Consider the following 27,393-nt stretch of genomic DNA (forward strand, 5'->3'; position numbering starts at 1 on the left):
GAATATGTCCATGCTCCCTGTGGGAGAGGGATGTTAGCAGGACTCTGCTGAGCTCATCTCCATGTAAGGGCTTTAAATCTAAAATAGATGAACCACCTGCAAGGTATAGGATTGTTCAGTGTGTGTAAACTGTGTGTGCGTGTGTACGTGCGTGCGTGTGTGTGTGTGTGCGTACGTGCGTGCGTGTGTGTGTGTGTGTGTGTGCGCGTGCATACGTGCGCAGGGGCGTCATGCATCCCAAAACTCTGAGGGGGCACCAAATATGTGAGGATGGCTTTTTTTTCTGGATATCTAAGCATACATCTTGAGCTGTATGTATCCTGGTTATAAAATGTAAAAAATACTAAATATGCTTGCAACCCTAGTAGCAACGTTGTATATTTGCTCCAGCAGTTTCATATTTTCTAATGGGTTTACTTGTTGTATTTTACACTATAGAGGTCAATCATCCTTACTGTAAGAAAACACCCACTATGAACACTGCACACTAGCCATTTAGAGGGTTGTTAGATACAGATCTCAAACACCGTAAAACATTATACTAACTGGTGTTGGTTGTACATAATTCAGGTGAAGGCAGGTGTCAATGCAAGTGTTAGTGGTACGTCTCAAGTGAAGGCATGTGTAACATTTTGACAGAGGGTTTAGAAAGAGCTGAAAATGGCATGCAAGTTCATATCAGTCATACAAGAAGGGCTTTCATGGATTTCTTTAAATATTTGGCTCTTTTTGTCGTTAACCACTGTCACAAGTTGACTCCCATCTACATTTTATTACAAAGTAGGCCTACGGTTTCCTCTGTGCTTGAAGTTCCTATGGACTGGACATAGAGACGAGACCTGCAATTTTAGAATATCTTACAGTGCATAATCCTGGTTGAACCTTATAATTACCCAGGCTTTAATCACTGTTTGTAACTTTAATAACGCCTGCTAGCATACAGAGCACACATCATAAGGCCATTCTAATGACGTGGCCCTACACAGGAGCCAGGTTATATGGGCCAGCTACCCACAGAGACCAAGTGCTATACTTTTTTTTTTTTTTTTTACCAAAGCCTACTGGGTTCTTGTCCAAAGTAATGCACTGTGTAGGAAATAGGGTGAGTCTTTGGTCCAAATGACCACTGAATGTAGTTGACTCTTTCCTCCCCTCAAGGTGGGATAAAGGTTATTTTTTAACATTTCAGAATGTTCATAAGCTCCTCATGTGGCTTCATATTTCTATGTTCCTCATAGCTTGATCAAAGGGGGCATGCAGATTAAACCAACAGTGGTACAGTCAGTAGTCCTGTAATGTATTGCACTTGCAAGCCACCGACATAGGCTACAGTAGGCCTACATTTGTTCCTGTACTAGTTTGTATGGGCTACAGTAGTAGGCTCAAGGGCTACTTAATTGGCCAACATTCCTTACACCTGTTGGACATCTCCTTTATAGTGCCCCCTGGAACTCTCTCTCTCTCCTCTTGACAAATGTTGATGTGTGAATAGCAGGTTCTACTTTACATTTTCCTTGATGGCGAGTGAAATGAAAATGAGAAGTAGTTGTTTGAATGAGAGAGGTATTGAGTACAGGATATAATGCAGTACCATACGGGTGGCGCCCATGCTCGTTTAGTGCTGATGCGCTATATAACTGTAGCGTTGTGGTCCATCAGTTTTTTTGTAACATAAACGTAGTCTACCGGCAGAAGAAAATGTTTATTATTATCTCGGGCAGGGAATCATACTAACGCGCCGTGTAATTCTAACATAATGCAATTATGTTTATAGCGGAAACGGTCTATCTATGGTCCTATTCATAGCCATTCTGAGAACCATGTCAGTCATTTTCTCTCTCTCTTTCTGAGCTGAGACTGGCTCTCCTTTCCTCGACTCTACAGTGGCGGGATGGTGGGTATATACTGTAAGATACAACAGCCCACCTCGAAAATATTATCCAGGTGCTGTTAATAATTCCCTTCCTCTTTCCTTGTAGTTTGGTCATCTGTGCCATTTTCCGCGTCCTCGCTTTGCGCCGTAGTGCTATGTGGTTGCTTTCTACGTCACCAGGGGGAAACTCAACGAAAACAATGATCCTTCGCCAGAAACCGTATCTACGGAACAGCATTAGAGTAGATTAGACCTTCTCTATGCTATAGCCTACCCCACTCGTGGCTCAGCGTCCGGCGACCACCACAATAGCCAGCTAGACAAGGGTAGAACGAAGGGGGATAAATAGGGTTGCCATCTCAATCGCCTCCAGATCACACGGGACTGGATGTAGCTTAGTCTGTTTTTTTTATATATATATATCGAAGTCCAGTCTGCAACTTTCCCCAGGGTACCGTCCTGATGGCTGGACACGAGTGGGAGTATAAGGACTGGTTCGAACGGGAGGAATTTATCGGACAGATCAGCGACATCCGAGTGCAGAATCTTCAAGGTATGTGGGGCAACGGTGGCTACCATGTGAAATAGAATGGAACCACTGCGTTCATGAGGCTTTATGTTAAAGCTTTGCATTGGTTGATTAGATTGAATCGGGGGACCCATAGTAAGTCAACCTCATCCGAATACCTTTCATGGTTGTAAAAAATGGTTTGTAAACATTCTACCGGTGCCATGCACAGACGGCTGAAGTTTGAACTTTTTGGGGTTTGTATTTTACCACACTCCGTCCGCGGCTATTGTTGATCTCATATCTCTCATCTAATTTCATAAAATCAGTTCGCGACGTGCAGGAATCTGAAAATGAAAGGGAGAAAACGTGACAATGGTGATAAACTGAAGACGGCTATGCACCACTAGAAACCTCAAAGACAGGGAGACCATGTTTTATTTTATAGCAGACAATACACTTTCAATGAGGGGGCAGACAATATTTGATTGCTAATTCACAGCTGCGTGTCTGTAAAACTTATAGAGCTACAAAGTTGCACGTCAAATCAAATTGTTTTTGTCACATGCGCTGAATACAACAGGTGTAGACATTACCTTGAAATGCTTACTTACAAGACCTTAATTAACCACTATGCAGTTCAAGAAATAGAGTTAAGAAAATATTTACTAAATAAAATAAAGTAAAAAATGAAATAAAAAGTAACACAAAAAATAACAATACCGAGGCTATATACAGGTGGTACCGAATCAATGTGCGGGGGTACAGTTTAGTCGAGTTAATTTGTACATGTAGGTAGGGGCAAAGTGGACCTAGACCTGGCGCTCCGGTACCACTTATCTTGCGGTAACAGAGAGAACAGTCTATGACTTGGGTGACTGGAGTCTTTGACAATTTTTTAGTCCTTCCTCTGACACCGCCTAGTATATAGGTCCTGGATGGCAGGAAGCTTGGCCCCAGTGATGAACTGGGCCGTACGCACTACCCTCTGTAGCGCCTTACGGTCTGATGCCGAGCAGTTGTCATACCAGGCGGTGATGCAACCGGTCAGGATGCTCTCGATGGTGCAGCTGTAGAACTTTTTGAGGATCTGGGGACCCATGCCAAATCTTTTCAGTCTGCTGAGGGGGAAAAGGTGTTGTTGTGCCCTCTTCAGGACTGTGTTTGGACCATGATAGTTTGTTGGTGATGTGGACACCAAGGAACTACAGCCCCGTCGATGTGAATGGGGGTGTGTTCAGCCCTCCTTTTCCTGTCGTCCATGATCAGCTCCTTTGTCTTGCTCACATTGTTGCATGTGACATTGTTACTTCTCTTCGCCCTGTTGTTTCTGACAGTTTCCCTGTGGTGTCAGTCTGAGTCGGTAGCCTATAGCCTGCCCTACGGTAGCATAGTCTGTAATGACTAGGCTATGCGCAGTGAATAAACAAGAATTGGGCAGCAAAGTGGAAAAAATGTATTTAATGAGTGTTGAGAATGAGAGCTTTGTCTCAGTCTCAAGAGGACGGATCACACATTAACTGAGGCCTCCGCAATGGACACACACACACACACACACACACACACACACACACACACACACACACACGCACACACATTTCTCCAGACGGACATATGAGCCTTCAAACACACTTTGTGGCTGCTATAGCCTGCCAAATGCTTTTCACTGTAGCCAGATTGAGCCATCCACTACAACAAACGTTATGTCTGTCTCTGTGGTTCACCTAGTAGTGCAATGAAATAAATGTAAAACGGTCTGATAATGCATAAGATATGTAAGACGTGTTGGATTGTTTGTGTGTGTGTGTGTAATGCACACATTATAGGCCTATGCATATCCATGAAGAAGAACCTAAGACATGCTCTTGACATTTGAAGTGTGAAATGGTACACGGGAAGAGGTACCTGTTCCTGTTCTGCTCTGTCAAGCATCTGGGGTTGCTCCCCCCAGCTCTCTGTCGTTTTATCTTCCCCACTTTCTCTCTCCCTCCCTCTCTCCTTCCCTCTCATAACACCAACTGGTTTGACACTTCCATCTGATGACTAGCTGGCCCTGGAGGCTTTGTGGTTGGAAGAAAACATACGGAGGAGAACCCAGTGCATTAAAACAATGCTCTGAAGGGCCTTACATAACTAATACTCTCTCACCCATCAGAGAAAAGAGCAATGTCCCCCCTCTCTTTCTGTCTCTGCATTAGAGCGCTGAAATCTCAGAACTGTACGTTCCCACACAGCACATACACACAAACCCACCCACCCACCCACACTCACTCACTCACTCACTCACTCACTCACTCACTCACTCACTCACTCACTCACTCACTAACTAACTCACTAAGGATCTACCATGGTCCACACACACCAACACAGTCATGAAGAGGACACGACACGCCTCTTCCCCCTCAGGAGACTGAAAAGATTTGGCATGGGCTCAAAAAGTTCTACAGCTGCACCATTGAGAACATCTTAACTGTCTGCTTCACAGCAAGGCGCTACAGAGGGTGGTGCGTATGGCCCAGTACATCACTGGGGCCAAGGTCCCTGCCATCCAGAACCTCTATACCAGGCAGTGTTGTCAAAGACTAACAATTGTCAAAGACTCCGGCCAGCCAAGTCACTTTATTGATTCATCACATACGCTGCTCCTACTGTTCATTATCTGTCCCTTTATTCCTAGTTATATGTACATACATTTAAAGTCAGAAGTTTACATACACTTAGGTTGGTGTCATTAAAACTCGTTTTTCAACCACTACACACATTTCTTGTTAACAAACTATAGTTTTGGCAAGTTGGTTAGGACATCTACTTTGTGCATGACACAAGTAATTTTTCCAACAATTGTTTACAGACCGATTATTTCACTTATAACTCACTGTATCACAATTCCAGTGGGTCAGAAGTTTACACACACTAAGTTGAATGTGCCTTTAAACAGCTTGGAAAATTCCAGAAAATGATGTCATGGCTTTAGAAGCTTCTGATAGGCTAATTGACATCATTTGAGTCAATTGGAAAAAGACCTCAGAAAAAGAATTGTAGATCTCCCCAAGTCTGGTTCATCCTTGGGAGCAATTTCCAAACACCTGAGGGTACTACGTTCATCTGTACAAACAATAGTACGCAAGTATAAACACCATGGGACCACGCAGCCATCATACCGCTCAGGAAGGAGACGCGTTCTGTCTCCTAGAGATGAATGTACTTTGGTGCGAAAAGTGCAAATCAATCCCAGAACAACAGCAAAGGCCCCTGTGAAGATGCTGGAGGAAACAGTTACATAAGTATCCATATCCACAGTAAAACGAGTCCTATATCGACATAACCTGAAAGGCTCTCAGCAAGGAAGAAGCCACTGCTCCAAAACCGCCATCAAAAAGCCAGACTACGATTTGCAACTGCACATGGGGACAAAGATCATACTTTTTGGAGAAATGTCCTCTGGTCTGATGAAACAAAAATATAACTGTTTGGCCATAATAACCATCGTTATGTTTGGGGAGGCTTGCAAGCCGAAGAACACAATCTCAACCGTGAAGCACAGTGGTGTCAGTCTCATGTCGTGGGGGTGCTTTGCTGCAGGAGGGACTGGTGCACTTTACAAAGTAGATGGCATCATGAGAAAGGGAAATTATGTGGATATATTGAAGCAACATGTCAAGACATCATTCAGGAAGTTAAAGCTTGGTCGCAAATGGGTCTTCCAAATGGACAATGACCCCAAGCATACTTCCAAAGTTGTGGCAAAATGGCTTAAGGACAACAAAGCCAAGGTATTGGAGTGGCCATCACAAGCCCTGACCTCAGTCCTATAGAACATTTATGGGCACAACTGAAAAAGTGTGTGCGAGCAAGGAGGCCTACAAACCTGACCAAGTTACACCAGCTCTGTCATGAGGAATGGGCCAAAATTCACCAAAATTGTAGTGTGAAGCTTCTGGAAGGCTACCTGAAATGCTTGACCCAAGTTAAACCATTTAATGGCAATGCTACCAAATACTAATGTAGTGTATGCAAACTTCTGACCCACTGGGAATGTGATGAAAGAAATAAAAGCTGAAATAAATCATTCTCTCTACTATTATTCTGACATTTCACATTCTTAAAATAAAGTGGTGATCCTAACTGACCTAAGACAGGGCATTTGAACTAGGATTAAATGTCAGGAATTGTGAAAAACTGAGTTTAAATGTATTTGGCAATGGTGTATGTAAGCTTCCGACTTCAACTGTACATGCAGTAGTACTACTGTGCATAGCAAACAGCCACAATGTCAGGAATTGTGAAAAACTGAGTTTATATGCGTTTGGCCAAGGTGTATGTAAACTTCCCGACGTCAACTGTATCTACCTCAATGACCTCATATAGCCAAGTTATCATTACTCATTGTGTATTTATTATTACTTTTATTATTATGTTTTTAGATTCATTATTTATTATTATTTTACTTTTCTGGTATTTCTTTTTTTCTTTCTCTCTGCATTGTTGGTAAGGGCCCATTAGTAAGCATTTCACTGTCATTCTACACCTGTTTACGAAGTATGTGACAAAAACAATTTGATTTGATTTGACACTGAGAGGCTCCCAGCTCATTGAGATGCTCAATGGACCTCTTTCTGAGCTGGTGGGTAGTTCTCTGTACTGACCTGAAGCATCTTTCATTTGAAACACTCCACTCATCACTAGTTTACAGAGAAGAATGACTATTGAAACATCTCAACTGCCTACAGTATATAGGGAATAGGGTGCCATTTGGGATGCAGACAGTGGATGGTGTGGGGGATGTGTCTCTGAGCTCAGCAAGAATAAATGATGCATAAAAGAGTTAATCAATATCGGACATGTTGTCACTAGCACGGCTCAGGAGTGCATGTGTGTGTCTGTTTTGTGTACGTGGACACACCTGCTGCTAAGTAGAGAGACCCGCCGGCAACAGCAGTGTGTACACTCTACCTTTAGGGACTGGACATCTGTTGAAATAGTTTATGACAGTCTTCCACTGAACGGAGCCTTCTGCCGATGCCATACAGTACCTCACAAAACACTCAAACAAGCTAGAGCCGCTGAGCCAGAGTGAAAGTCTGCAGTCCCTGCTGCGGTGGACTTGACTTTCTACTCGGAGAGAGAGAGAGAGCGAGAGAAGGCTTTTCTTCTAAAGCCCAGTGACAGAACAGATTTTCATACGATGTGTGGGGCGAGGAACTGCCTCAAACACTCACACTTGTTTGAATGTGATGTTCTTGAACGCTCACCAGGCCAGTCGAGTCCCCCACATCTCAATACTTATTCAACACAGAGTGACTAAGGGGGAAAGGCTGAGCACACACAGTGCTGCTTCCCTCACATTCTGGTATGAGTTTGAGGAGGGTAGGGTATAGAGAGAGAGATGGGGGTGGAGGCTAAAGGACAATGGTCTCTTCTCTTTCACTCACCCCCTGGCTTATTATCATTTGTGTTCCTCCTAAATTCTGTGTTGGTACTCAGGCAAGGCAAGTAAACGAGCTCAGATGTCCTCTTGATTCAGAACAAATTCAGTGTCCCTTTGATTCTCCCCCTGAAGCCCCCCATGTTTATTCAACTATACTGAAATCGTTGGTGAGACACACGAAACGCACTGAGTAATCACTATCAATGCACGCCATCCATCGCAGTGTTTGGATAACCTAACAGCAGTACAACCTTACATTATTTGTTGTGTTCCAAATGGAACCCTATACACTATATAATGCACTACTTTTGACCGGGGCCCATACGGCTCGGGTTGAAAGTAGTGCACCATCTATGGAATAGGGTATCATTTGGTTTCCGTATGTTGTGTGCATGACCATCACTGACCTTCAGCTTGGTTTTCTCTTGGACAGAGCCATTATATTGCAATGTAAAAAGGGAACCAACTCAGATTAAATCAGTGCATAGTAGAGGTCGACCGATTATGATTTTTCAATACCGATACTGATTATTGGAGCACCAAAAAAAGCAGATTGCGATTAATCGGACAATTTCTTATTTAATTTATTTGTAATAATTACAATTACAATAATACTGAATGAACACTTATTTTAACTTAATATAATACATCAATAAAATCAATTTAGCCTCAAATGAATAATGAAACCTGTTCAATTTGGTTTAAATAATGCAAAAACAAAGTGTTGTAGAAGAAAGTAAAAGTGCAATATGTGCCATGTAAGAATGCTAACGTTTAAGTTCCTCGCTCAGAACATGAGAACATATGAAAGCTGGTGGTTCCTTTTAACATGAGTCTTCAATATTCCCAGGTAAGAAGTTTTAGGTTGTAGTTATTATAGGAATTATAGGACTGTTTCTCTCTGTACGATTTGTATTTCATATACCTTTGACTATTGGATGTTCTTATAGGCACTTTAGTATTGCCAGTGTAACAATATAGCTTCTGTCCCTCTCCTTGCTCCTACCTGGGCTCGAACCAGGAACACATCGACAACAGCCACCCTTGAAGCAGCGTTACCCATGCAGAGCAAGGGGAACAACTACTCCAAGTCTCAGAGCGAGTGACGTTTGAAACGCTATTAGTGCGCACCCCGCTAACTTTGCTAGCCATTTCACATCGGTTACACCAGCCTAATCTCGGGAGTTGATAGGCTTGAAGTCATAAACAGCTCAATGCTTGAAGCATTGCGAAGAGCTTCTGTCAAAACGCACAAAATTGCTGTTTGAATGAATGCTTACGAGCCTGCTGCTGCCTACCACCGCTCAGCCAGACTGCTCTATCAAATCATAGACTTAGTTATAACACAGAAATACGAGCCTTAGGTCATTAATATGGCCGAATCCGGAAACTATCATCTCAAAAACAAGACGTTTATACTTTCAGTGAAATATGGAACCGTTACGTATTTTATCTAACAGGTGGCATCCATACGTCTAAATATTCCTGTTACATTGCACAACCTTCAATGTTATGCCATAATTACGTAAATTTCAGGCAAATTAGTTCGCAACGAGCCAGGCTGCCCAAACTGTTGCATATACCCTGACTCTGCGTGCAATGAACGCAAGAGAAGTGACACAATTTCACCTGGTTAATATTGCCTGCTAACCTGGATTTCTTTTAGCTAAATATGCAGTTTAAAAATATATACTTCTGTGTATTGATTTTAAGAAAGGCATTGATGTTTATGGTTAGGGACAGTCATGCAACGATTGTGCTTTTTTCGCAAATGCGCTTTTGTTAAATCATCCCATATTTGCTGTCTTTGTTAGGAAGAAATAGTCTTCACACAGTTCGCCACGAGCCAGGCGGCCCAAACTGCTGCATATACCCTGACTCTGTTGCAAGAGAAGTGACACAAAGAAATTCATGTTAGCAGGCAATATTAACTAAATATGCAGGTTTAAAAGTATATACTTGTGTATTGATTTTAAGAAAGGCATTGATGTTTATGGTTAGGTACACGTTGGAGCAACGACAGTTGCAAATGTGCACCGCATCGATTATATGCAACATAAACTAGATAGATAAACTAGTAATATCATCAACCATGTGTAGTTAACTAGTGATTATGATTGATTGATTGATTGTTTTTTATAAGATAAGTTTAATGCTAGCTAGCAACTTACCTTGGCTTCTTACTGCATGCGCGTAACAGGCAGGCTCCTCGTGGAGTGCAATGAGAGGCAGGTGGTTAGGGCGTTGGACTAGTTAACCGTAAGGTTGCAAGATTGAATCCTCGAGCTGACAAGGTAAAAATCTGTCGTTCTGCCTTCCTAGGCCGTCATTGACAATAAGAATGTGTTCTTAACTGACTTGCCTAGTTAAATAAAGGTGTAAAAAACATATATATATTTTTAAATCAGCCAAATCGGTGTCCAAAAATATCGATATCCAATTGTTATGAAAACTTGAAATCGGCCCTAATTAATCGGCCATTCCGATTAATCGGTCGACCTCTAGTGCAGAGGATTTTGATATTGCTCTGTATTATTGCAGCCTATCCTGTCTGCCTGTACAGAGTTAAGTTCATACAGTATTCAGACATTATCATGCAGTATTCATTTGCTTGGACAGTTCTGCTGCTGCCTTCGCCTCCTCATCTCTTTCTCTCCTTTTCTCTCTCTGTCGCTCCCATCCACTCTGAGCCTCTATGTAAAACCGTGGGATCCGCGGTGTGTAAAAGAAAATCAGAATGAAGGTCATGTGCACTCTCTGTCTCTCTCTCTTACAATGCAGTTCTTGTAAGCACAGAAGAAAGAACCACTTTCATCCTCCCCTGCTCCTCCTCCACCTGCTCGTTATTCGAGGATTGCCTCGCTGCACGGTTTTCCAGAGCATCACTGATGTAGCGAGGTTCCGGGAGGCCGTAGATGTACAGCAGTGGACTCCTGAATTCTGACGTCTATATTTAGTCTATTTACCACTTTCTCTGAGTAGCATGCATGAGGGGCTGACTTCCCTGACATGTACCAAGTGTGTGTAGTGTGTTGAAAAATATGCAGCTGAGAGCTAGAAGCCTGCGCAGCCGAGCTATTATGTAAGCCGTGTTAACCCTGTCATATTTGGATACAGGAGCATGCTGTTGCTGACATGTACTAAGCGTGTGTGTGTAATGTGTGTGTGTGTGTGTGTGTGCGCATCTAGGGCTGGGTTGATACCAGTATCGCGATACTCGTTAGTATCGTGGCAAGGAAACAAAACGCGAAGCGAATTCACATTGATTCATTTTCCAACTATAGCACACAATATTTTACATACAGAAGGTGTTTTAAAGGGCCCAAGAGTTAGATCTGCTTCGTGTTTTCATTTATGCCATGGAAAAGATATTGCAATACTGTTATCGTCCCGGCCCTAGCGCATGTGTGTGTAGTACAGAGGTTCAGTAGCATACTGTCACTGTAGCAGCCAGACAGTGAATGTGGAGTGTATCAAATATGGACGATTGCATCACTATTGCAAAGTCTCAGTTGACATGCAAGACGGGGAACAATGTTATTGTGAACTGAATAGTGAATAAACTCAACTGAATGGTGTCCGTATCTTTGAAGAAGCAAGTATAATGTGGGCAACACTGTCCTCATAGCGGTGGTTTTCTAATGGGCAGAGATATTGCTAGGGCCAGACCAACAGTTCCAGGATGATGGTCGGTCCAAGTCAACTGTTCTTATTTCATCTTGAGTGATGATACGTCTAAAGTTACGGTTTATGCTTCAAAAAGCACTCCTTTTGTAGGAGGCCCATTTTCCACTCTAAAAATACCATGGCGCATTTTAAAAGGTCAACGGTTATATTGTGAAATAAACCTGCGGAGAGAGAGAGTGACGTACACGGGGTGAGTTTACTCTTTGTCTGAGGTCTGTATAAGTGCCAGTTTTATTAGATGCAGGTGTTTCTACCAATGGGCTGAAGAAAGAAACGGTCCAACAGAACTTTGAATAAGTAACTCTCATGGATTGCAGTGATGATGACAAATCAGGGCCGTGCTCTCTCTGCCTACAGCTCTGTTTTTATTAAAAAGCAATGATTGTTGTTCTCAGGTTGACCTGTAGCTGTCAGGGGAAGGTAATCAGTAACCAGGTTTCTATCCAACCTTTTTATGCGATTAAAGTACATGTGGGGAAGAAAATGTGATGACAGGACGGATGGAAACAGAACATTTGTCGGGAAACTTTCAAATGTCGACAGAACTAAATACGCTAGACAAGATGGGATCTTTTTGTGTCAGTAAAATGTATTATTCAAGAAATGTCCATGGAAATGCTTTTACGCATGTTGTGTGGTCCTCCCACTACGACTCGTGAAGAAAGCTTGCAATTTATTAGGGTGCCGATTCAATAATTTATGATGAACTTCACAGGGTGGTGAAAGTGCCAGGTGATGAGCTCGATGCTCCCTTTGCAATAAATATCGAGGGTCTTATTCTGGTGGCATGATCATTGATGCTTGTCTGCCGTTTGACAAATAAAAAAAATATCGCTCTTTTGTCTATAATAATGTAACATAGACGCTGGGAGTCGAGAAGCAGTCGCAGGTGGTAAGTTTAATTAATATAACAAGTAACATGGACCGATACAATGTAGGAGTAGCGTCTAGACATGAACAACAGAAACAATACTGCCTGGGGAAAGAACCTAAGGGAGTGCCAGATAAAGGGGTGGTAATGAGTGAGGTAATAGAGTCCAGGTGTGCCTAATGATGAAGCGCAGGTGCGTGTAATGATAAATGCCAGGTTCAAGTAATGATGGTTCCCAGGATCGGTGGTTAGTAAACCAGCGACTTCGAACGCCGGAGGGGAGGAGCGGGAGTAGACGCGACAAAGAATCTCATCATGTAGGCTATACCCGCACTGTATCTGTGAGCTGTTGGCTACAGTTGAAAATGCGAGTTGAAAATGCGATGGAAACCCATTTCACTTGTATTTGTAATTTGGGAGGGTGGTTTAACCATTCCATTTGATTTTTTATGTACACTACGTCATCACACAGTCTTTTATCCCAAACTATTCAATTGGATGGAAACACATCTCTGATGGGAAAATGCGCATATTGTTTTTATGCCGATTTTTTTGTTTGTTTATATTCGCATGAAAGTCTGTCACTAATTGCATGGAAACCTAGCTAGTGAGTAGGTATGAAAAACAAACACACAAAGGCTCTTTTTCCTTCCTTCTTCTTTTCACCAAGTTATGCTCTCCTTGCATATGATCTGATTTGAACTTCACTTTTAAAGCATTACTGATCTATAGTGCACTATATTTGGGAAGACAAAACAAATATTTTTTCCCCCTTTTTTTACCAAAGATGACTCCTTCCACCTGATCCCTCGAAGTTATTCATGATTTGAACTTCACTTTTCATGTAGGTTACATGAATGTCATTACTACATAATTACTGATAAGGCAAAGATTTAGCATGGGCCCTCAGATCCTCAAAAAGTTATACAGCTGCATCAGTGAGAGCATCTTGACTGGCTGCATCACCGCCTGGTATGGCAACTGCTTGGCATCCGACCGCAAGGTGCTACAGAGGATAGTGTGTACGGCCCAGTACGTCACTGACTGACCTTCATGTGTTAAAGTAATGATGGACTGCTGTTTCTCTATTCATTTGAGCTGTTCTTGACATAATATGGACTATTTTACCAAATAGGGCTATCTTCTGTATAGCACCCCTACCTTGTCACAACACAACTGATTGGCTCAAGCGCATTAAGAAGGAAAGCATTTCCACAAATTAACTTTTAAGAAGGCACACCTGTTAATTGAAATGCATTCCAGGTGACTACCTCATGAAGCTGGTTGAGATAATGCCAAGAATGTGCAAAGCTGTCATCACGGCAAAGGGTGGCTACTTTGAAGAATCTCAAATATAAAATACATTTGGATTTGTTTCACAATTTTTTGGTTACTACATGATTCCATATGTGTTATTTCATAGTTAGTCTACAATGTAGAAAATAGTCTAAATAAGGAAAAACCCTTGAATGAGTAAGTGTGTCCAAACTTTTGACTGGTACTGTATATATTTAACATTTGTACCCAAATTCACCCTAACTAACTGATCTGTATACGAGCAAACAGCACAGTGCATACAATAAGCATAGGCCACGTTGGTTTTTGTTCAAAATGTGGACTAGATTTGTATCTTTTTGGTCTAGTTTAGTGGAAGCTTGTCTTTTGTATCTTTGTGACTGTACTTATCTTGTTTATATATTTAGTCTGTTTGGAACGAGGAAGATGCAGCCTGTGACATCAGCACTTATTTTCTTTATCATCTCAAGCTATTAAATTGCCGGTGTGGCTAACATTTTCTTTAACTCAATCGTCTTTGGGAACAATCATCTTGTTCTTCAAGATAATGCCACTGTCAAAAAAAGACCTCTGTGATTTGACGAATCAATCAGCGCATTGTTGCCATTTACGTGTCTTTCTGCCTCTGTTCTCCTTGGAAGTCTTTCGGAGAGGTAGAGCCCACACTTTTAACCCTGATCTCTGTGAAAGGAACCTACCTGCACTTCAAACAAATTACACACCAAAAATGTGGGTTCCTCAAGGGTTCTTTGTGAAGGGCGATGGTTCTATGTGGGACCATAATGACTCAAAGTACCCTTTGAGCTCTTCAATGGTCCTTTACAGTTCACAAAATCATTTTTTGCTCTATTTGTGATAATTCAAATGGTTTGCGCACAGCTCTTATTGTGAAACTGTGAGTGAGAGTGTTATTCCAGTTTGTCTAATGTGTTGTGGTATGCCATTACGTAGTAAGTCTTGTGCAAGACTCATGTATGGGCTTGTGTCAATTGAGAACGGTTGACTAAATCAGTCAGTGGCTCTCTCCTCAGGGACCCCCAGCTGTTCCAGAGCTGCCACACCTGATTCAACTAGTCAATTAACACAATAATAACAGCTACGGAATTTTACAATATAATATGGCTGACCAGAATAGGTTCTATAAAAAAACATAAAGGGTTCTACATAGCTCCAAAAAGGGTTGTATCCATAGTGGAACCCTTGTTTGGTGTTTCTTTATAGACCCATAGGAAAGGGTTCTTTATAGTGCCATACAGATACAATTTAGAACCTTATGAGCATGGTTCTTTACAGATCCTTCAAAAAAAGGGTTCAATATAGCACCAAAAAAGGTTTCGCTATGGTAACAACAAGCCAAAGAACCCTTTCCTGGTACTACAATATTTAGAACCATTTTTTGGGGGGAGTGTAGCTTTTAACTCACAAACACACTGGCTGAGACCCAAATGGGAGTCACATTTAGATTGAATACAAAATTCTGGAATTGTTTGCATATGGAAATGCTTCCGTGAGAGTGTTTTGGTTTCCCGGTATTGTCCATGTTGGATTCCCCGGCACTCGCATTTAGGTAAGGTTTGAACAGAGGCCGTGTCCCAAATGGCACCCTAGTAGATGTGTACTACATAGGGGAATACGGTGCCTTTTGAGACACCGACAAACTCACTTAACCCACATTATAAATGGCCCTTCCTTTCCTGTCAGGAATGACCTTCAACTACAGAATATGTTTAGTCATGTAAATGCAATTCCCTTACAATGCCATGCAAACCTGTAGTTCTGTTGGATGGGAGGGGGGGGTGGGGGGTCTTAGAATTAATTATTGGGCTATGGAGTTTAAGAAGCTACAGGTCTGTACTTCAAAAGTAGTGGGACCCATGCTTTCAGCTATTCAACCATGTTGGACCAGCTACCTCAAGGAAGAACGCATGCCTTTCTGGTATGAAGAGTGATTGTGAAACATAAGCAAATACTAAATAAGGTGAAGGAAGGAGTGAACACACTTTTTTAGTTCAGGTATAGTTCAGGTTCACAGGTCTCTGTCTCACCCAGCTAATAATTGGTGATCGAATCACTACACCCCTCTCTCCTTTTATAATGGTGTGAATGGCTGAGTTTATAGGGCCAAAAAAGAACCTGATTGATCTTGGCTCTGTGACAATGAATCTGCACCAAGAATCACAATGAATGTATCCCACACTTACTGCTCATTAGTTTGCTGTATTAGTGATTGTAATTGAGAAGATGTAGTTATTCTTCAGATGAAGTAGGCTAAATGTTGATTTCCTGGCAGTCAGTTATGCAAGCAAAGGCAGCATTAATTCACAGTATATGCAGAAACTGGCCTGCCAAATCACATCCCTGGATTTTATTTGTGTGTAGCCTATGCATGTGTACAGTGACAACACTTTTCGAAGGAGAGATAAGGAAATGTATTTCACAAACCTCTGTCTAAACTATTGGTTACCTGTCAAATCATGTTGAGTCATGCTTGGAAAGAATCGAAATGTTATTATTTTTTTTCTGTTCGCTAATTTTCTTCTAAAGGGGCCATCCGGGATTGGTACAGTACATCCATTTTTGGACTTTTAAATGAATGCTGTATAGCCATTGACTCGAGTGACCGCTTTGTTGCTTTTCGAATCTGAGATCCCCCCCTTTTAAGGCGTGAGCTGAGGTAATTATTATGACACTGGACTGTTTCTATTGTAATCATACGCTGTTGGGAATAGTTATTTGTATCCCATTATCTTCTCACAGAAAAATACATACGCTGCATTTATATTGGCTAATCCCAAACATGTAGAATAAATTCCACGTGGATGGTGAGGCCTATATAGAATCAGGAAAGGCGCTCTAAAATGTGAACTAAAGAGAATTGATATTATACACCCCAGCAACTCTTCTAGTTATACAACCCCTTTGGTGAAGAGTAAGACACCAGCAGCAGTGTCTTTAGGGAATCCCCTATCATGGCAGTTCTTGTTTTAATGTTTTAACATAAGATGAGCTCCACTTTGTGTAGCACAGTTGTATTGTTACTCTACACAGTGCAGAACGCAACGGCAGTAATGTGATGAATCCAAGCCAACCCACTGGGCACAGACGTTTTCATCGTTTTGGTTTTACATTTGAAACCGGCAAAATATTTCACAGTCCCACTGGATTTAGGGTGAAAGTTGGGTGAAAAGCAAATACGAAATCCCCTTTATGTTGATGACTTTTTGCAAATCCAATCAGTTTTCCATGTTGTTTCAACGTCTTCACATTGAATTTTTGTTGTTGAAATGATGTGGAAACAAGGTTGATTCAAGCCGTTTTTGCCCAGAGGGGACCTCATCTTAATGCAAAGCAACATGAATCAACAGCAGCGATATAATTGAGGGAGGGTGAACCCAGCACCCTTCCGTCCAGCGTATTTAATTTCATCCTTCTTTCTGTAGATTTATCCAGCACATTTATTTCATCTTTCTCGCCTACTTTCAAAAGGATTCTGCACTTTCTGTTCCTTCCGAGTGTTCTGAGGTGCGTAGGAGGTGGGGCCAGGCAGGCAGTCAACCATGGCTTCTTCCGACATGGCACCCTATTCACCCTATGCCCCCCATAGGGCTCTGTCCATATGCAGTGCACTATATAGGGAATAGGGTGCCATTTGGTTTGAGACGCGCCCCAGGACATCTGGAGACATTCTGTTTACCCAGGGAGGAAGATTCCTGTACCCCCTCCTCCCCGTGTTTTCCCTCCTTGTCTTCACAGCCTCTAATTGGCTGGCAGTGATGCAGAACTCTGGAGAGGCGCTAGCTGCCCACAGAATTGCCCCCAATCAGACTTTGTTTTGTTTATTAGTGGTAATTACTCTCAGATGGAGGAATGGGACTGTTTGTCATGTGGTGTACTTTGTTGGTGGTGGTGTTGTTGTTGGTGTATCTATTGTACACACTCCAATGGTCAGTGAAGGGAGTTATGTTGCTGAAAAAGGATGTCAGTATTGGATCAGATACTTTTCTCTTAGGCCGGGATTCAATCCGGTCGCAATTTTGTCGACAATTCACCATTTAGAGTTCATTCCCAGTTTAGCAATCATATGCAGCATTTCCCATGAATGAGGGAACAAAGCTGCATCGCCGACAAAGCGCGATCGGATTGAGTCCCAGCCTTCGTCTCTTACACTTGTTTTTGCACCCTTCCCTACGGAATATCTGCAGATTATTTTGATATGTTTACATCCAGAATGCCGATGCAGAGTTTGGTCGACTCTCAGCTCTCACATCTACTGTTTGTTCCTTTAAATGAGTGGATAATCACATGAACAGTAGGTGAATTTTACACCCCAAAGAGACACTAACTAAAAGGCCTAGAAGAAGTGCCTTTATCAGCACACAGCTTGTATATACAGATCTGAGTCAGTGTCATTATACACATCTAGCATGTACAGATCTGTGTTCAACAAAAGCACGGAGTTAATTGCCTCCTAATGATATTTGTTCAGTCCTACAGGGTTGTCCCTTCTCTGTTCAACTCTCTGCGATAGCATGAAAGAGTAACATTATGTCCGCGTACCAAATGGCACCCTATTTCCTGCATAGTGCACTACTTTTGACTAGAGACCTACGGGCCCCGGTGAAAAGTAGTGCGTTATGTATGGAAGAGTGTGCCGTTTGGGACGCTGTTGCAATGTTAATCAGATCATTCACATCCCAGTTAAAGGCTTTCTCTACCACGTGATTGAGGAGTCTCAGACTTGCTTCCCCCACTCTTTGCATGGCAAGTAAAGGAGAGCGGCCCCATTGCTCCCACCGAGTCTGGGATCGTGTCTAGAACCAGTCCCACCACACTGAGACAAAAGAGAGGGAAAGGGGTTATAGAATAGAATATGTACGTCTGGTTGACAACTTACTATATCCCATTTCGTTATATGATAATTTAGGATTATTAGATTGCAATCATATGATTTTCTCTGCTTCTCCAGACAGTGTTGCTTCAGTTAAATCCGATCAATCCTAACAATAGAAATGAGTATCAACGGCAACAGCAGCAATATGTAGTAATGTTTGGTCCGCCTTCGAAACTAACAGTAGCCTAGATAAGATTAGGGAAGATAGAGTGCATAGAGAATTGCTTGTCACACTGTACACATTGACACGTCAACATTCACAGTAAGCTTGTGTTCAACATGCCAGTCAGACAAGAGGTACCGGTCCTTGGCAGTGTCCCAAATGACACATTATTCCCTACATAGTGCACTACTTTCTACAGAGGAAAAATAGTGCACTATATAGGGAATAGGGTGCCATTTTGGATGTATCCCTCATGTCAGTCAGTCTGGCCTTATTTCCACACATAGAATGACCTCATCTTTAATGGCAGTGCAGCCAGAGAGCTGAAATAATGACACAGCTCTGCATTCACCTGTGTTACTCAGGATGTGACATCATCCATGCATACAGTATGTATCCTATTCATTGTGCTCTTACCTTCTGAGACAGAGAGGGAAAACCAAAACAAAACCACTGAGAACATTGTGTTCACCTAAACTAGTGCTAGTCTATGGATTAAGGTTAGAGTTGGACTCTCTGTGGGTGTTAACCCCGATGTCCCGGATACATTCCCAATCTGGCCCATACCATCATGGCCACCTAATCATCCCCAGCTTCAAATTGGCTCATTCATCCCCTCTCTTCTCCCCTGTAACTATTCCCCAGGTTGCTGCTGTAGAAAATAATGTGTTCTCAGTCAAATAAAGGTAATATTTTAATAACACTCCCCCCACCCCTTACCATACTAGAATGGGGACCTTCCAGGTGACTGCTGTTCTAAGGACAGACCCCATCAAGGCCTTCCAAGAAATGTAAACCTCTGTGTTGTATTGTGTCTATAATAGAAAACACCTCACCAGAGCTGACTCTTAACGCTGCTCTTTCAGGGGGAAAAAAAAGCTTTGGCTCATCTTCCTGCATTTTACCCAATACAGAACCTGACCTCAACACTTGACTGACTTACTAAACCCATGCTCTGGCTTTACAGCGTTATTTCACAGTACGGTGTCGTGGGAGAAGAAACAACATAATCGTAAATTCCTCTATTTCCACCCCTGAGTTCAAATGTCAGGGGCTCCTGAACACATGGCTCTTGGAAGGCCGTGTCCATATTTGCCTGTGGACTGGTGGAGGCTTTCATTGAATGGAAGACATCTGGAGTTGACACGTGTTGGTGGGCTAGCAGACAGATTCCCTGGAGAATAGGGCCTGATTATACAAGCCTTTTGACAGATTGTCCCAGACTGTCCCTAACAGGCAATGTTTCAACCAGCCGAGTCCACACTCCCCCGGACTCCTCTCTGGCGCGGCACTTGTTAGTATTCAAGAAGTGTCACCTTTTGTGTCGTAGGAATCTGAATCAGACACAGCGCTGTGACAGAGAGCGAGAGAGAGAAAGTAGGGATCATTCTTTTCCATGTAGGCCTGTCTCTCATTGCCTAGACGTTAGGTGTCATTCCCGTCATTCAGCACTGTGCTGTCCACACATTTGTGGGGACGGAAAAATAAACGAACGGTCTGGTTAGGAATTCTAGGCGCACAGCCACACACATGCTATAAATCACCACCAGCGCACAATGGTAGACATTCACAGCAGCACACACACTCCAACAGACTGAGGTATCCGAGTGGGTCCGGATGCAGCGTGCCATAGTAAGTCTCTCTGTAGAGCCCTCAGATCTGACGATACGTGCACCTTTCTATTTGGCCCAGGCTCTGTTATTCCTAAGAGAAACCAGTGCAGCGTTTTGGATAATGTACCTGGAAAATTAGATCAACAGTTATGGATGGCCACGGTTATTAATATTTCCAGTGGGCAGTTGGGTTTTCAGACGTTTTTGGTGTGTTTTATTTAACTAGCCTTTCATGACGTGGGCATTTTCTCACGTTGGCTAATTGACTACAGAAATTACTCTTCTCATCACAGGGGAGGTGTACATGTCATATACACTACCGTTCAAAAGTTTGGGGTCACTTAGAGATGTCCTTGTTTTTGAAAGAAAAGCACATTTTTTTGACCATTTAAAATAACATCAAATTGATCTGAAATACAGTGTAGACATTGTTAATGTTGTAAATGACAATTGTTGCTGGAAACAGCTGATTTTTTAAATGGAATTTCTACATAGGCGTACAGAGGCCTATTATCAGCAACCATCACTCCTGAGTTTCAATAGAACATTGTGTTAGCTAATCCAAGTTTATCGTTTTAAAAGGCAAATTGATCATTAGAAAACCCTTTTGCAAGTATGTTAGCACAGCTGGAAACTGTTGTTCTAATTAAAGAAGCAATAAAACAGGCCTTCTTTAGACTAGTTGAGTATCTGGAGCATCAGCATTTGTGGGTTCGATTACAGGCTCAAAATGGCCAGAAACAAATAACTTTCTTCAGAAACTCATCAGTCTATTCTTGTTCTGAGAAAAGAAGGCTATTCCATGCGAGAAATTGCCAAGGAACTGAAGATCTGTGTACTACTCCCTTCACAGAACAGCGCAAACGGGCTCTAACCAGAATAGAAATAGGAGTGGGGAGGCCCCGGTGCACAACTGAGCAAGGGGACAAGTACACTAGAGTGTCTAGTTTGAGAAACAGATGCCTCACAAGTCCTCAACTGGCAGCTTCATTAAATAGTACCCGCAAAACACCAGTCTCAATGTCAACAGTGAAGAGGTGACTCCGGGATGCTGGCCTTCTAGGCAGAGTTCCTCTGTCCAGTATTTGTGTTCTTTTGCCCCTTTTAATCTTTTCTTTATATTGGCCAGTCTGAGATATGTTTTTTTTCTTTGCAACTCTGCCTAGAAGGCCAGCATCCCAGAGTCACCTCTTCGCTGTTGACGTTGAGACTGGTGTTTTGCGAGTACTACTTAATGAAGCTGCCAGTTGAGGACTTATGAGGCATCTCAACATTTTCATAAACTATGAACAAAGAGGATACAATAGAATAGAACAGTCTCATAGAATGTAAACATTAGTTTATGATGACTAATAGTCTTATAAGCATAGTGTGATACTACAAACAGAAACACATGGAGAGTACATTGTTCATCTCTTGGGTTTCTCCTGACTGAAGCTCTTTCTCAGAGCAAGAGCAGGAGCCTGCTTTTACTTCTGTGTGTGTGTCACTTTTTTTCTGTGTCTGCATGTCTCTGCCTGATATTGTGTGTGGAGTGTATCTATGTGTGTCTAAGTTTACGTGTAGGTGTGTCTGTGTGTCTGTTATTGTGTCCGTCTGTGTGTGTATAGGGCATGTCGCTATAATAAGGGGGCCATTTCCCAGCGCTCCAGCGCCAGCAACCAGCCAGCAACCATAAAGACACAAAGAGCCTAGCTGCTCTGGTCTGGGCCAGGGGCTGGGGCTGGGGCTGGGTGACAGCTTTGAGCACTCAGCTGTGAAAAAGAGGGAGAGAGAGAAAGAGAGGGAGCGAGCAAGAGAGAAAGAGAGAGAGAGAGCGCACATTGCCAAGGCTGAGAGTGAGGCCTATTCAGGGCCCAGTGATAGCAGCAAAGAACAGTGTCCAAACTCCAGATGAAACTTTGTATATGAGGACTAGCAGTACTTCTGTGTCTCAGCTGGAGTCAGCTGTTTGTGTTTTGCTGAATGGGGTGAAGGAACTCCTACATCTGTGAGTAAATGCCTCATTTTAGAACAAACACACACCAGAGGAACGAGCAGATGACCCCATACTGAGAATTTCCTGGTGGCTGGTCATGGCAAATGAGGTTGTCATGAAAACGAATGGTATTTCGAGAATGAATAAGGATGACGATTTCATTGCTGCTGGCAATTTTTTTCTTAATATGGCACGTTATTAGCCTGGTTGCCAGTCTGTTTCTGCTCTCTTGTCAACTCCTTATGTAATTATCATGTTTGGTATGAAAATGGAGTAGGCAAGAGCACAAACAGATCTGGGACCAGGTTGGGACATTATTGATTGTCTCTCCTTTTGTCTAATTACTACTCACAGTATGACTGTCTGTCTTTTCCCTATGTCTATCAGACCTCAGGATAAGACCCAGATGCAGACAGTTCGAAATAACAAATGTTTATTTACAAACAGGGGGCAGGCAAAAGACAGGTCAAGGGCGGGCAATAGTCAGTAATCCAGGGCAGAGTCCGTAAAGTACAGAATGGCGGGCAGGCTCAGGGTCAGGGCAGGCAGGGGTCAGTAATCCAGGGCAGTGTCAAGAGGTACAGAACGGCAGGCAGGCTCTGGGTCAGGGAAGGCAGAATGGTCAACAAATGCGGGAACTAGTTAAACAGGAACTAACGAGAAACATGAGTATGGGAAAAAAAAGACAAACTGGCAACAGACAAACAGAAAACACAGGTATAAGTGCACAGGGGATAATTGGGAAATGGAGAGGGGTGGAGACAAGCACAAGACAGGTGAAACAGATCAGGGTGTGACATTACCCCCCCTCTGGGGATGCTACCTGGCGTCCTACCAGGGCACGTACCTGGTTGACCAGGGTGCCGGCGGTGGAATTCAGCGATGAGGGCTGGGTCCAGGATGTTCCTAGCGGGGATCGAGCACCTCTCCTCTGGACCATAACCCTCCCAATCAAACATGGGATCCCCTGCCCCGAGGTCGAACACTCAGGAGACACCTCACCGTGTATGCCGGATGGCCATCGATGAGACGGGGGGAAGGGGTGGGCCTGGAAAGTGGAGACAGAAGACTGTGAGACAGAGGTTTAATCCTTGATACATAAAACGTGGGATGTATACAGAGGGTGCGGGGCAAACAGCAGAGGGGCTAAGGATCTTGGCGATGGGGAAAGGTCCGATAAAATGAGGGGAAAGTTTGTGGGACTGTACCCCGAGGGGCAGATCCTGAGTGGACAGCCATACCCTCTGCCCAAGACAATAGCAGGGAGCCGGCGTCCGATGGCAGTCCGCCTGTCAAAGATACCTGGAGGTGGTCTTGAGAAGAGCGGACCAAGCTCTCTTCCAGGTACGCCGACAGCGGCAGACAAACATCTGGGTCTAGGGTATGTTGACCTTTTCCTTTATCTCTGGGTAGAGTGGGGGCTGATGCCCTTCGAGTGCTCCGTGGGTTGAGAGCCCAGTGGTCGAGCAGGGAAGGGTGTTCCGGGCATACTCCACCCACACAAATTGCTGTGTGGGTGATGAAACCTGGAGGACAGACTGGCCAACGACCCAATGAGTGTGCAGAATGCCTTCCAGAACCGGGACGAAAACTGAGGACCCTGGTCAAAGACCATTTCCACCGGAAGTCCATGGATCCGGAAGACGTGCTGCACTAAGAGCTCCTTGGCAGAAGGTAGCTTGGGGAGGGGAATGAAACCTGTCCACCACTGTGAGGATAGTGATGTTGCCATCAGTTGAAGGGACACCAGTGATGAAATCCAGGGATATATGTGTTCAGGGCAGGTGAGGGACAGGAAGAGGTTGAAGGAGGAAAGCCGGAGCTTGCCGAGGAGTCTTGTTCTGACTGCAGACAGTACAAGCAGTGTCTGGGACAAACATCTGGTTCTATACCCCAGACGAGTGTAGCCACCAGGCACGACGTCGGAAGGATGGTTTCGGGGTCCGAGGGTGTAGATGTAGGGCTATAGCAGCGTGAAAGCGTGTCTGGCTTAACATTCTTAGACCCTGGGCGGTAGGAGATGGTGAAGTTGAACCAGGTGAACAACAGGGCCCATTGAGCTTGCCTGGAGTTGAGCCGCTTGGCGGTGCGGAGATATTACAGGTTCCTGTGATCCGTCCACATTATATATGGAAGTTCCGCCCCCTCTAACCAGTGTCTCCACTCCTCCAATGCCATCTTCACTGCAAGTAGTTCTCGATTCCCCACATCATGATTCCTCTCCGTTAAGACGATGGGAAGAGAAGGTGCAGGGATGCAGCTTAAGGTCCAGGGCAGAGCCCTGGGACAGGATGGCTCCCATTCCGACATCCGACGCGTCTACCTCCCCCACAAACTGACTGGATGGGTCCGGGTGGATCAATATAGGAGCCATGGTGAAGCGGTGCTTAAGGTCCAGGAACACCCGGTCAGCAGCTGGTGAGGTGAGTACTGACAGGGGGAAAGCCAGGGTGCTATAACCCCGGATAAAACGTCGATAGAAATGGGCAAACCCTAAGAAGCGTTGCAGCTGCACTCTGGATGTGGGTTGAGGCCAATCCACCACCGACCGCTCTTACCTTTCCGGGATCCATCTTCACATTCCCAGCAGCTATGATGTAACCAATGAAGGAGATTGTGGAGCATTGATCAGACCGAATGGCGTCACCAGGTATTCATAGTGTCCTCTAGCAGTGTTGGAGGCTGTCTTCCTCTTGTCACCTTCCCGTATCCGTACCAGGTGGTGGACGTTCCAGAGGTCCAACTTAGAGAGGTAGTGGCCCCCTGGAGCGGCTCGAAAGCCGAGGCGATGAGTGGTAGCGGGTAGCGGTTCTTAACCTTGATGTCATTGAGGCCCCTGTAGTCGATGCACGGGCGCATGGTTTTGTCCTTCTTCTCCACAAAGAAGAACCCTTCGTCGGCGGGGAGGCAGAAGGACGGATAACCCCTGCAGCCAGGGAGTCCTCGATGTACGTCTCCATAACCTTGGTCTCCAGACCTGACAGTGAATACAGGCGTCCCCAGGGTGGTGTAGTGTCCAGGAGAAGGTCGATCCCGCAGTCATAGGGTCGATGCAGAGGAAGCGAAGTGGCCCGGGCCTTGCTGAAAACCTCCCGGAGGTCCTGGTACTCCGCAGACTTCAGGCAATGGGCATAGCAGAACGGGCTCCAGCCCATGATAGTACCAGCAGTCCAGTTGATAAGGAGTTGTGGCACTGGAGCCAAGAAAACCCCAATACCATGGAAACCTGAAGAGACTTGATGAGCATAAACTGTATAGACTCACTGTGGTTCCCAGACACACACGGGTGGATAGGAGTGGTATTGTGGGTGACCCTGCCTATAGAGCGCACATTCGGTGCTCTAACGTCCATGGGAATGGAGAGGGGCTGAGTGGGGATGCCCAGCTCAGACACCAGGGTGGCATCCATGAAACTCTCGTCGGCCCCAGAGGCAAAAACCCAGAGAGATTTTGATTGGTCGCCCCACAGCAGGATGGCATGGAGAGGGGTGCGAGAGGGGTGCGAGTAAGAAAAATTATCTGTATGTTACACCAGAGTACTCGTACCTACTGATGAGCCTAGTCCTTTTAATGGACAGGTAGACACATAATGATCGGCAGTTTCGCAATACAGACAACTCTGGGTGTTAAGTCTGCGTATTTACATCCTAGTACCAAAGTTTCAATCCACTAAGAGAAATAGCCATAGAATCACACTCCTCTGGCTAGGAAATGAGGAAAGATATTCATGAGGTTGTTGGATGGTACTCCAGTGAGACATTTAATGCACAACGACACACAGGTTGAGGTTTTTAAAAATAGCCAAGGAGTGAGCATGCAAGATATGACCATGATTCACCAACTAGCTTCACCGTATTGTGTATGGAAATCAATACAATATATCACATCGTATATAGACTTGTTTATACTGTGTTATGGACTGTATGTTTGTTTTACTCCATGTGTAACTCTGTGTCGTTGTATGTGTCAAACTGCTTTGCTTTATCTTGGCCAGGTCGCAATTGTAAATGAGAACTTGTTCTCAACTTACCTACCTGGTTAAATAAAGGTGAAATATAATATGATTGGCTATAAATTGGTGTGTGTGTGTGAGCATGTGTGATGTTGTATGTTCATGCAAAGGTTCACATGCGAGGGTTGCATGTGTGTGTTTGCACGCTAAGTGCACCACCTTGTTGCTATGGTGTGTTGACAGGTCATGACTGCAGGGTAGAGGTCTTGCTGATTAACGACTGGAGTGTGTCACAAATGGCAACCTATTCCCTATGTAGTACACTACTTTTGACCAAAGCCCTATGGACCCTGGTCAAAAGTAGCGCACTATATAGGGAACGGGGCTATTTGGGATGCTACCTGGTAGTAGATGAGGCTGTTGTCTTACATGAGTCAGTATTGATGCTGCTGGTCTCTTCTCTGTATTCCCATCTTATATTCACAGCCACCATATTCACATCCTCCTCTGTGTTTCTGTTGCTTTTCTCTTGCAGTTGAAAGAGAGGTCGTTCAGAAGAGAACGTTCACACGATGGATGAATCTGCATTTAGAGAAGGTAAGTCAGTCTACAGATCAGGGTTTGTGTCAATTCCATTTTAATTGAAAATGAAAATCCTATTTTCCTCAGAGCTCTATGAGAATTATTATTATTATTTTTTTTTTTACTTCCTGAATTGACTGAATTGAAATGGAATTAACCCAAACCCTGCTACAGTTCCCCCCCCAAAAATCCATCCCTCAAAATAAGCGTATCTTACCCAACACCACCAACTAGAGTATGTATAGACTTATTCCTAAACCTGGGTTATTTTACGTTTCCGAAGCATCTCATTTCAATTTTATTGCCCTTTTTCTGACAACACTTTGAGTCTGTCCCTCACACAAACTGAGTTGTAGCCTCTCCCTCTACCCTATAAATGATAAATGGAGACTGCTAATGCAGAGAGAGACCGTGTAAAAAATGAATTTGTCGGTAAATGCTAATCTGATAGAATGTGTAGATGCTGTAGTAGTCTGCCCTAGAGTAGATTTACTTCTACTTAATGATGTACAGGTGGTACTGTGGGACTGCATCTCAAATTGCACCCTTTT

General features: G+C 43.7%; 1 protein-coding gene across 3 annotated transcripts in view; it reads left to right on the forward strand.

The window, feature by feature from the left end:
• Positions 1-1,477: 1,477 nt before the first annotated feature.
• The window catches only part of clmna (calmin a), a 40,422-nt gene continuing 14,506 nt past the window's right edge, over positions 1,478-27,393 (forward strand). Inside the window, exons 1-3 of one of the 3 annotated variants that reach the window (XM_036954632.2) lie at positions 1,478-1,563; positions 2,324-2,426; positions 26,796-26,857. In XM_036954632.2, coding sequence (XP_036810527.2) covers positions 1,555-1,563; positions 2,324-2,426; positions 26,796-26,857 — 174 coding nt within the window. In that variant the 5' untranslated portion in view covers positions 1,478-1,554. Of the gene's footprint in view, positions 1,564-1,609; positions 2,427-26,795; positions 26,858-27,393 lie in introns of those variants that run through there. The other 2 variants (XM_021573888.3, XM_090210992.1) reach the window with 2 other exon arrangements.

Source organism: Oncorhynchus mykiss, chromosome 19 (assembly GCF_057628025.1).
Source record: "Oncorhynchus mykiss isolate SJ-2025 chromosome 19, ASM5762802v1, whole genome shotgun sequence".
Classification (NCBI taxonomy): domain Eukaryota; kingdom Metazoa; phylum Chordata; class Actinopteri; order Salmoniformes; family Salmonidae; genus Oncorhynchus; species Oncorhynchus mykiss.